At 29.1% G+C, this 11,800-nt stretch overlaps 1 protein-coding gene across 2 annotated transcripts; it reads left to right on the top strand.

Moving 5' to 3' along the window:
- The first annotated feature begins 6,030 nt into the window (after window positions 1-6,030).
- On the top strand, window positions 6,031-8,301 carry LOC108548738 (uncharacterized). Of its 2 annotated transcripts, none has more exons than XM_017901827.1 (6): window positions 6,031-6,242; window positions 6,306-6,548; window positions 6,979-7,209; window positions 7,349-7,498; window positions 7,674-7,893; window positions 7,979-8,301. In XM_017901827.1, the coding sequence occupies exons 1-6, from the start codon at window positions 6,102-6,104 to the stop codon at window positions 8,293-8,295; spliced, it is 1,302 nt and encodes a 433-aa protein (XP_017757316.1). In that variant the 5' UTR covers window positions 6,031-6,101; the 3' UTR covers window positions 8,296-8,301. The 2 variants fall into 2 exon arrangements, with proteins under 2 accessions (XP_017757316.1, XP_017757317.1); XM_017901828.1 differs by having other exon boundaries at window positions 6,211-6,242; window positions 6,296-6,548.
- Window positions 8,302-11,800: the final 3,499 nt, after the last annotated feature.

Genomic DNA, 11,800 nt, shown 5'->3' with positions numbered 1-11,800 from the left:
ATATATGGAGAACCATTTAAAGTGAGACTATATTTAAAAATTAAATAACTCCCTTTTTTATTCAAAAATAATTATTGGATATACATGTTTTAGGACAAATTTCATACAAGACTACGTTTTTGTCGACGAGATTTAATTGCGATGGCTAATGCTGGAAAAGATGACAATAGTTCCCAATTCTTCTTTACTGTTAGTTCTACACTAGATCTGTAGAAAAAGCATACAATCTTTGGTAGAGTTACTGGGGAATCTATATGTAGTATGCTTAAACTCGAAGAAGCACTTGTAGATGAGGTAAATTTAATGTTTGCAAGAATATATAACAAAAATTCATATAAATATAATATTTCCTCTTTTTTGTAGAATGATAGACCACTTTATCCTCCAAGATTGATAAAAACTATAATATTGAACAATGCATTTCCTGATATTATACAGAGAATAATAGTACAGGAAGGTGAAGAAGTAAAGGACAGTTAAAAAACGAAAAAAGCAGCAGTAGTATTATTTGCAATGTAACATTTTGTTACAGAGATTTCAATCTTTTATCATTTGGTGAAGAAGCAGAGGAAGATGAAGAACTGATCCAAAATTAAGCTCGCAACAAGCTGTTGAACCACCTGGACTTACAAATAAAAGATATTGAGAAAATGACAAAAGAATTACAAGTTATAAAGATTTATATTTTCAGAGCAATGAAGAAAGGATAAAAAATAAAATGAAAGTTACAAGAAAAGAACCGAAGAATTATGTCGTTAACAATTATCGTGTATATGTGAAACTTTCAAAGTGAATAAAAATGTATCTAAGCATAAAACCATCCTAGTTTCATTTTCTTTTTAGCAAGAACAAAATCACTCCCCTTCATCTGTGACTTCATGTTCGTCGGGCTATTAAGAGAATAAAGAGAAGGGAGCATCTTCTCTCTATCTTTTTCTAACCGCTTGCTGTCCTTGTCTATCACGACTTTGTTCGTTTTGTTCGAATTATAGTAAATAAGACTACATATGTATGTAGGATCGCGTTGTGTGGATAGGCTAAAATAGTGTTGCTTTACTTCTTCGTAAAATACAATAAGCTTATACTTATATTAACGGCTACGAAACTAGAGAGATCCGCTACGGGTATCTTAGAAATTCTTCAAGACCTTTTGAAGATTGTTAAAAGATCGCTAGAGACTGTCTCGCCCGCGCCCTTGTACCCTCATTCTCAATCGGTCGGTCATGTATCCTAAACACTCAGACGCATTCATAGACTTCCACTCGTTTTTAAGGCTATATATGTATATATATAGTTACATAATTTAATACATAAGCATTATCGACTCCTTGATTGTACACACTTTTAAAGAATTGTATAAACGCACGATTATAAACGTAAGGTAGCATTATTCTAATATAGAAAATTAAGTTTCTAAATTTATAGAATTTGTTATAAACGCGAATTTTACCTTATTTTAGGATGGCTGATGAGTGATGAGGCGCATAGGGAATCCCCTTGCTTAATATCAATTTTAGCTATTATTCCCTTTTTTTAACTTTAAAAAGTGTTGTATTCCAAATATATCTTTATTTTTGTTACAACCAACAGACGAACTTGAGTGTAATGTGAATTAGGAAATAAGAGGGGGTTGTCCACAGATCGAAGGTTAAGAAAGGATGATGCAGGGAAGGTCGGAGTTTGAGTGAGCAATAGGGCGATAAGGATGAGTAAGGGATAAAAAGGGAAAGTTAGCCGGTCTGGAGTTTCTCTTATGCACATAGGTCAATATCTACAGATGACTAAACAGTCCTCCAGCAAAAGTTGTTTTAAAAATTTCTATGTTAAAAACTATTGTTACGAGCAAGTAAATGGCTTTCCTGTATGAAAAAATAATTGTACATATGTAAATTACTGTACATATTGTTATTGCAAATTATATAAAGCATATATTTGCAATAAACTATGTAATAACTATTATAACGGCTTTACGAATCTTTGGCAAATCGACAAGTTCGTAAATTTACGTTTGATCTCGGGCAAGGGTACCGGTCGGTTCATATAGGCAGTTGGCGGTCACAGGACACGTTAATTCCTCCTCGGCCGTCATAAAGTGGTGTACATCGAAACTCGAACCGCCTAAATTAACTTATTTTTCTATTTTTCTCTTATAATAATTGATTTAATTTATTTATTTATGTTTAACTTTTAATAATTCATTAAATTATTTATTTTATTATTTGTTTATTTATTTTTCTCTTTTTTAATAATTTATTTAATTTATTTACTTATATTTAACATTTAACAATTTATTTGCTTAATTTATTTACTTTAATATTTAATTATTCATTTCATTATTTCATTCATTTTTTATCTCTAATTAACTATTTAATAATGAAATGAATATTCCATGTTTAATTTTTTTTATTTCATTAGTATCACAATTAAATTATAACCGTACTTCGCCTAAATCGTTTCATGTGCGATATTTTTTCTCCATACCGGTCGAAACAAGTTCGGACGCGTCCGCAACATCGTGAATGTATTTGCAATAAGTTCCAAGAAAAGAAATAGTAATTGTAACCAATGTTGACATCTTTGCATTGACCACGTGGCAAGGGTAGAATACAGTGACGCTGATCCCAGGACCAAGACGACAGTCAGTCCAGGACTGCTTTCATATGGAGAAGAGTCGAATGATCGGTAAGTCGCGTGTTTACGAGTTCTCATGTCCATCATGTAGGACGAATGGTCCAAAACGGCACGGGTGACTGGGGTTGTATTTTATTATTTTCGTAGCGAGCATAGTAATCATAAGTGCTAATGTACTAATATACAATAGCACTCGTGCAATATATGTTTCTGTAATATATTTATTGGATCAGGCTAGGGTTTTCTTGTACGTCGCGTATTAGAATTTCGATTCAAGAAATTTCGAATGTCTATTCTAAATAGAAATTTAAAAAGTTGTAAAATTATTAGATTAGATTTCTTTAATATCGAAATTACTCGTATTTTTATTGAAATACGGTTATCCCGCAAACATTTCTCCTTTTCTCTTTTTATTTTTTAATATATGCTTCATCCTTGACACGAATTTTTATCAAGTCAATTGAAAAGTAAAGTCGCTCCAGCCCCTTAGCTGTCTCTAATTTTTAGTTAGGATTTTCAGCAAGAGGACGCCAACATTTTTAATATTATTTTTCTTACTATGCTCGCTACTTTCTTTCGTTATATCTTGTAGGAATATTGTATTTTTGCACATTTGTGCAGTATTACTGCATATGCATTGTGCATACTGTGCAAATTCGATATATTGCGATCGGTATTTAAAATGTCTCCCTCAAAAGTATCCCCTTTTGATATAACATTTAAAAAAACAGAGTCACGAGAGTCCACTTTCCCCACTATTTTTGCAACTTTTAAAACGCCATAAGTGAAAGCGCGTGTGACATAAGAAATGATTTCTTATTTTATTGCAGAATAATCTTATTCTTACTTCCGTGTTATTATTAATTGCTCTTCCTTTTTTGCAAATGTTAAACACCCGATATTTCGTAATTTATTTTCAAATTTATTTTCTAGTATATGTTGTACTTTATTTTATAGTATACACTGTATTGCCTTTTGTGATTCTTTTGAAATCCATTTTGTGATTTATTTTCTGTGATATCGTGTACTTTCTTCTATACCGTATTTTGTACTATATTTCATTAATGTGTTTAGACCTGGGTCTCTAGAAAGGTAATTGGCATCAATTCCTTTCTCAGTCTTTATTTCACCATCAAATATTTCGGTCCTGCATGACATATGGTTAACCGACCTAGAATTCAATAGATATATCATTTGTATTACTGCTTCCATCTTTTCTTGCCATAAGAAACAATTCTTGGTACCTAATGGCTCTTTGCTGGTAATATTCTACGTGTCCTGACAGTAATGCCCTCCAATGAGACCAATGCCCTCTGCTTTCAGAACCTCGCTTGCTTTTGCTACTCGTACAGTGAGATTACTTTTTCTCATCTTCAATAAGTTCAAGGAGCCAGAGTAAACAATCCATGTTTTTGCTTGCTATCTATTTCATATTGGCAGGAATAGTGAATACTTTGTAAATGAATATTATACCTAGATACTCCCAAAGCAATCACAATTACTCTAATACCGTCTTCAGGGTTTTCAATAATTCAAGTGATTTACATGTATATATAACTATTTATTGTTTGTATTCATAGAACACAGTGGCAAATTCTGACAGGAAAAGAACTAAAGCCTTTATAAAAGTAGAGTAGTACAAAGTACTGCTCTAAAACATAAAAAATACAGAAAGCGTTAACAAAAGAATTATTCAAAGAGCTAATTAACTATTATTCAAAAATTTCAATAATTGATGGAAACCAAAAACATTTTAATCTGTCGACAATATCGAAATACCAGATGCAATTATTCTTAATGATTCATCAACAGAAATATTCATAAAATTAGTCCTCATCGAGTACTAATGAAGAATTTTTAATTTAAAATTCTACAATATATTTCAAAATAACCCTAATTTCATTGATAATTTAACCATGATTGATTAAATCTAAGTTCATTTGGCTAGTTCAGTTAATAAAAATATTATAAGATTTCGGTGAACTAAAATTCTATGTGTTTCATTAAAAACTTTTCCATTTCTATGTCATATGGAATACTTGTTGAACAATTAATCTTTATTTTCTTAAAAACAGTAAGGGCATACAAGTTATAATCAATAGAAATTTATTTATTTATTTATAATTTATTCCAGTAGTTGAGCTATGATTAGAAGCTCTGACAAATTTAAAGTACTACATATGAAAAATATTTTTGAAGCCAACATAAAAGAAAGGAAAATTTGTTAAAGAAAGCTTTTTTCAATTCTATAAACAAAGTAATATATAAAAGTTGTTCAAATATAAAAGAAACTACAGGGTTGAAGTTATTAAAAAAATTAATTGAGAAATGACTTTTGTATTTAATATATGATTAAATATCAAAATCAATAATAATATTTATACATATATAAATTATTATAATTAAAATAAAATTATTATTATAAAATTATTAGAAATTATTAAATTAATATAATCTAATACAAATTTATTCCATGAATCATAATATTTACAGACATATATTAATGACATTTTTTGCAATATAACAACAATAATAAAAACAATATGAAATGTATCCCTTTAACATAAAGTAAATTGACAAATAAACACACTATTTGTGTATGAAATGTATTTTAAATATCGGAAACAGTTAATATTTAAAATCTTATCTTCAAAAAAATCTGCACAAAACGATTATATAAATGAAAAAAACAAAATTAAATAGACACTGACAAAATACTACTACAAGTCTTGAAAATTCCGTTCCTTTATAGGCATGATTCTCGTTTTATATTCGTAATAAATAAGATTAAAAAATATTCTCATTTATTTTTCTTACTGTACTATAACAAACTAATTCATTTAAAATATATCTTATATTTTTTCTGTCAAATATGCATGATAATTTAAAAGTGCGTAATCCGAATAGAAATATGATTTCTTGTTACTAATACTATGTCGTCTCATTAGTGTATTAGGTTAGGTTAATACCTAATTGTTTATTGCTACTCTAGTCTAAGGTTATGGTCATAATAACAATACAATTTGTATGTGGGTTATCTTATTACAATATACTTTTAAGTATAAACTTATTGCATGAAATTATTACAAAATTCTTATTTATCGATACATTGTTAATACATAATTTTTTATTTTTATGTAATAAGTAATATCGTAGAATTTGAATATGCCTTTTCAATAATATACGTGTATAAAATAGTACAATTCTTAAACGCTTTGCCGTTGAACATAATTTTCAAAAATATATTCTTTTATTATGTAATAAATTTACAAAATTGTATGGTTATAATTATTTCTTAGTCGTAGATATATATTTGCTAACTTCATATTTTATATTAGATATCAAAATATCAAAATCTTGACAAATTTTGAAAACTTTATATTTAAATTGTATATGTTGGATGTCAACTGCACTTATGAAGAGCAATCTACAACAGTATGGAAATGTGAGTGAATATAGTTACATTCAAGATGCGCATGCTAGGTAAAGAAGGACAATCTCGGCACGCAAAGATAATTTTTGTACAATATGAGAGGGGAAGGGATTGCCAATGGTCGAGGCGAGTGGAGGTGGTTGAAGGTAGAAGTTCAGCAGTCGACGGTAGACAGCCGGTAATTGAGGGTAGGTTGGAGAGTTATAATAAACCGCACGAATAATATTGCAGTTGATTGCAGGAAATTTTAAAGCAACTCGTAATGGAGTTACGCGAAGTAAATCGTAATTTTGACACTGCAGAAGAAACTACAGAACTTCTATCGCCATCCAACCGTGATAATATGGAAATTGAAAGTTATTTCATCGAATATGCTATTCAAAAAGAAATAATAAATCGCAATCGATGTCCTGCCAGTCGTCGTTTGCTTAGTCAAACAGCTCATTTAGCAGATTTTAATCTCACGAATGGTAATTACCAAAAGGTGGTGTATCGTATTATTTTCTTTTTTTTTTTTTTTGCTACTTTATTCGTGTAATATAGGCCAATTTAATCAACATATCAAATACGTAAAATGTAATAAACGAAGATGACAAATGCATCTATTGTAAAGATATGTTAGATAATAATTGTGTAATTTTTTGGGCATTTCAAGAATGGACAGTTTACTAAATTAATCTTTTAATCAAAAATATTAACCATTTAAAGTATCAAATTCTATACAGTTATTAGTTTCGTATTTTTGTGAAACTGTGTTAATCATGTTTATGTTCCAATTGTATTTTGAACTTGGTAATAATTTCAACTTATGCCTGAATATTCTATATAATTATTGTTGATTCGAATTGCAAGATCATTAAGATAGAACTGCAAAATTTCAAAAATCATAAAATTCTTATTTTTTTATTTTTTAGGATACGTCGTCCGTCGGTATCAGTATGATCCATACTTCGAACGCAAATTGGCCTCCTTCTAGAAAGAGAGAAGAGGCAAAAGCGTTGGAAAATCTTCGAAAAAGAGTGGAACAATCAAAACTGTATAAAGCAAATCGGATTTCAGATACCTGCGGATCGACTTCTACTTCTTCAGTTCTGAATAATGATCAAATTCATCAGCTCGACAATCGACCGAAGCTATTAAAAAAGGTGAGAGAACGAAATCTTTCAACGATCTAGGACGAATGCTTAGGACACTAATCAAGAACAAGACGAACAAGCCTAGGTGATTAGTTTATCAAAATGGCACATTTTTACTGCCCCTGCTCTTTTTGTCGATACTACATAGATCCTGAGTAACAGGCCGATGAGTATCGCTCATGACAGTAACGATTTGGAGACTGATTGGCGCGATAGCGAATTCATAACGGAATGTTTGTGCTGGCATAATGTTTATCGACAAAGACACAATGTACCACCTCTAACGATGTCACCACAGGTAAGAATAATAGTGCTTAAATGTTTCAAGAAAAAGAATAAGTGTGGAAAAGAAATTGCTATATTTTTTATTTCTTATTACTTATATATGTGATTTGTTTATACAAAATATAAATATATATTTAAAATTTTTTTTAGAGATTGTCAGGCATTTGAAATTGTACATTTTTTTATAGTTGTGTGAGTATGCACAAACATGGGCCAATCATTTAGCGCACACGAACACATTTTACTATAGAAATGATCGAGAGGTAGGACAAAATCTTTATTGTCGACCTGGCGGTGCTATTCCTACTGATGTAACTGGACAAGATGTTGCATCGTATTGGTATTCGGCAGTCAAGCAATATGACTTTTTGAAAGAACCGGATATTCTCCATGCTAATGTAAACGCAGGTATTTTTTACAGGAAATACGGCATAATATAAATTATAAACACGGAATAAATATTTATTAAAATTGATTGCATTTGTTATCGCAGGACATTTTACACAACTAATTTGGGCTAGTAGTCGTTATTTCGGTGTTGGAAAAGCGCGTAGCAGAAGCGGAAAAATCATCGTAGTGGCTAATTATCAACCCGTTGGTAATATATCCGGACAATTTCAAAATAACGTATTACCTCCTTTACCTGAAAATATAAATATCACTTTATCGTCTCAGCGACAACCATCCACAAAAGTCTTTCGCGAACATTACGTTGCATCCGATTCACCACTGCTTGCATCATCCACCGTACCGCTTTCGGATACAGCATCGACGGATAGTGATCATTCTTCCGTCAGTTCCACGCAATAATATAGACGACCAAATTGCCTGTTCTGCGTTTGCACGCGCGGATGGGATGGACATTAATTAATTTTTATTTGTTATTTTTCTCTCTTTACTTCATTTAACTTGGCTTATCTCTATCTGATTTGATTACCATACGTATAAAGTATATGTATACGTGGGACTGAAAATAGGATTGAAAAATATACATAAATATCTGTGGAAGAAATATATGTGAATATAAATAAATAACTATATTTGATCCATTATATTTATTCAATTGTTTGTTTATTCGTGCAATAAGAGAAAGAGAGATATAAACAATAAGTAAAAAAGGAAACCTTGAAATTTTCTTTTTGAATCTAGCGTGCAAATTTCGTAGAATAGGCATGTACAGGTACATTCATACCTTTACAATAATCATATAAATGTTAGCAGATTTAACTAGAAGAACTTGATATTTAAATCCGGGAAGCTAGAAAGAACAATATGTTCAATATTGATTTAGCGAACAATGTATAAATTATTACATATTAAGAGTTGAAATTTTTTGTACATTGTATATGCTACAGTTGATAAAGAAACAATTTCACTATGAGTAAAACATGTTATTTATTATGAATGTGCTACAAGTATTATTTATGTTCAACACATCATAAAGAAAATTAAAAGTAATTTGCTTGTAATGATGCACCATCATCATTCGCTATGGCTTACACAAACAGTGATAAATAAACAGACAAGCTGTTTAAAATGATAGATTATATATTGAACAAAGTACAAACTAAATACAAAATCTTATCCTTTACTGTATACATGGTAATACATGGATTACAAGGTCTTGTATTATAATATACTATGTTCATAAAATTTATATATTCAATTCAAGAATCTTTCCTCTTCATGACAATAGTATATAAATACATGTATAATGTACAAAAGGATGAAAATGTTTTAAGAACTTACAACCTCGTAGTACTTGATGGCCTAAGCAAAAAAAGTTTAAGTTACATAGATTCACAAAATAAATAAAGAATAATTTCTTGTTTTAATAACATTTATTTATTTCATTCTTCATGATATAATCATAAGTATACGTTTATTTACATACATATAAAACTGATGGAACTTATAAAGTGATAAGAAAATTATCTGATTGCCGCATAGTTTTCAATCTGTGTAATTATGCTTTTACTGTCAGATTCACTAAACACAAGCAGTGTTAAGTTTAAAATGAAAATGTATGAAAATTTATCTAAAATGATCAATTCGTATAACATTTTTATTTTTAGTTTATTAAGTGTTGAATGTTGAACAATATATAATTGATCTATAAACCTGATGAGATTAAGAAGATGATTTACAATTTATGGAAAATAGAGATATGATATGCAGTGATACGCAGTATGCAATTTTTTCGTGTTATTTGAATTCAACACTACTGTGTATTTCTTTCTCTCTCTCTCTCTCTCTCTCTCATATTTTATGTATGGATGTGGATGTTCCAAACAGGGTTACCAATAATGCCAGAGAGTATTCTACAATAGTACAGTAGAAAGAGGTAGGGCACATGATGGAGAGATAGTGTTAAGAGTGAGAAAGATTGAAATACTCTCCTCTGTAACCTTGGCCCCCAACACTACGTACTTTGATAAATAGCAACATATAATTTATACCATGGATAGATCTAATATAAATTTATTGTGATATTTTAAATTGCCTTAAAAATTAAACTCATTGGATTACTTTGGTTACATGTTTATATCATATGCAATATAACTTTCTCAAAAATATTGAATGATATTTATCGTTACAATGTTATATTATTTATATGTTGTTCATGGAATTCTTATCTAAGTATATATAAAGAAAGGGAAAACATGCTTCAATAAAAAAAATAAAATTCATCATACATACTTTGATTTGATATTAAGGGAAAAACATAGACTACTTCAATCACTTTAAAGTTACTTTGCTATTTTGATATTAAAGAAACAAATGCGATCAGTAGGTTTGAAATTAATACTAAGCACATTTATAATTTACATGATATGCAAAATTTGATTTGATTATTTTATCTCTCTGTAAACAAAGCAAAAATATTATTGAATAGAATTTTAATGCTCGAGAACATCAAATATATTAACAAAGAGGTTTTTTCCTTTTCTTAAAACTTTTTCTTAAATCAGATTTGCTCCATTATTTTAATCTTACTAATCAAATTATTTGCTATATTAAAAATTAATGCAATACTTGGTAATTCGCTTGCTAGTGGACTCAAAATCAGTATATACCACCGTCTCAACATCACTACATGCTAAACGTCGTGGCAGAGGTCCTATGCTTTACATGATAATATGACAAATGCATACAGTAATTACATTTGTATGCGCGCGCGCGCGTGCGTGTTAAAAATTTTTAAGTATAAGATTTTTTGAATAGATTGTACAGCCTTTGAGTCCACCATGAATTTGAGTTCACTCATATGATAATGGTTTAAAAAATTAGAAACAAAAAAAAACATTATAAGTTGAATTTAGCGTTTGAAATCCTCTAATCGACTAACAACGAGTACTATGTTGATAAAAAATAAACGGAATATTATTAGGACAGATACAACTTCTTTCAATCAATGTATATACTTCAAATAATACTGCCAGTAATCAAATTTTGGTAAGCGAACATTCAATTGTCAATGAAATATTTTACAAAATCGTTTTACTTCTGTTAAATTTCCGTATATAACTAAAACGATAATGTTATGAAACCTAAGAAATAATATTAATATGCAATATATATTCAACAACATAGATTTAAATGTTTCAAATTTTTAGTAATAAATAACACGACAAATATTATTAAAAAAAAATTTTATTCAATAATGCAAAGCTTTTGTCCTAAGTGATACAAAGAAAAGTTACAGACTTAAAGAATTGTCAACATACTCGCAATGATAGTAACATTGTACAGTATTATTACTATGCTTTTCTCATATTTGTAAAGTTTTAATATTGCCAAAATTTTTGTATTGCCTTCAAAACGGTAATGTGTTATGTACCCATAATTTATATTATTACCGTTATATTACATAAATGTAATTAAAAAAAAATAGTGTACAAATAAATAATGGCCTGATCAAAAAAAGATCGTCGAAACTATATCAATCGCTCGTTTAAACTTTAAAAAAGTGAGATAGTAATATTTTGATTTGTTAAACGTGCGCGCGTACGCATGTATGTAAGCGAAATTTATTGAATCTTTCAATTTCATTTTAACAATTATTAAACGCAATAATGATAAAATTATTTGAACTATTAGTTTAGTTTTGGAATTAGTTGACGCAATAAGAAATTTTTCAAATAGAAAGAATAAACTTTGTTTAATGTTATTTATTAACTATTCGTTAATAATTAAAATGGTACATATTAATTAGCTAAAAGCTATTTCTATTAATTTGTACAGATTACTTGTACGTATATATTTATGATTATATTAAATAAATATACATTATACAACGATATATTGTTTATCC

Source organism: Eufriesea mexicana, unplaced genomic scaffold, assembly GCF_001483705.2.
Source record: "Eufriesea mexicana isolate 0111107269 unplaced genomic scaffold, ASM148370v2 scaffold1767, whole genome shotgun sequence".
NCBI classification, from domain to species: domain Eukaryota; kingdom Metazoa; phylum Arthropoda; class Insecta; order Hymenoptera; family Apidae; genus Eufriesea; species Eufriesea mexicana.
This window is presented reverse-complemented; position numbering and strand designations above follow the sequence as displayed.

What these genes read in the sequence shown, in the direction of transcription:
- LOC108548738 (XM_017901827.1), top strand. Translation starts at nt 6,102, where the DNA reads ATGCGCATGCTAGGTAAAGAAGGACAATCTCGGCACGCAAAGATAATT. An exon ending in CAGTCGACGGTAGACAGCCG is followed by an intron (nt 6,243 to 6,305) that starts GTAATTGAGGGT and finishes AGTTGATTGCAG; the next exon opens with GAAATTTTAAAGCAACTCGT. An exon ending in CGAATGGTAATTACCAAAAG is followed by an intron (nt 6,549 to 6,978) that starts GTGGTGTATCGT and finishes TTTATTTTTTAG; the next exon opens with GATACGTCGTCCGTCGGTAT.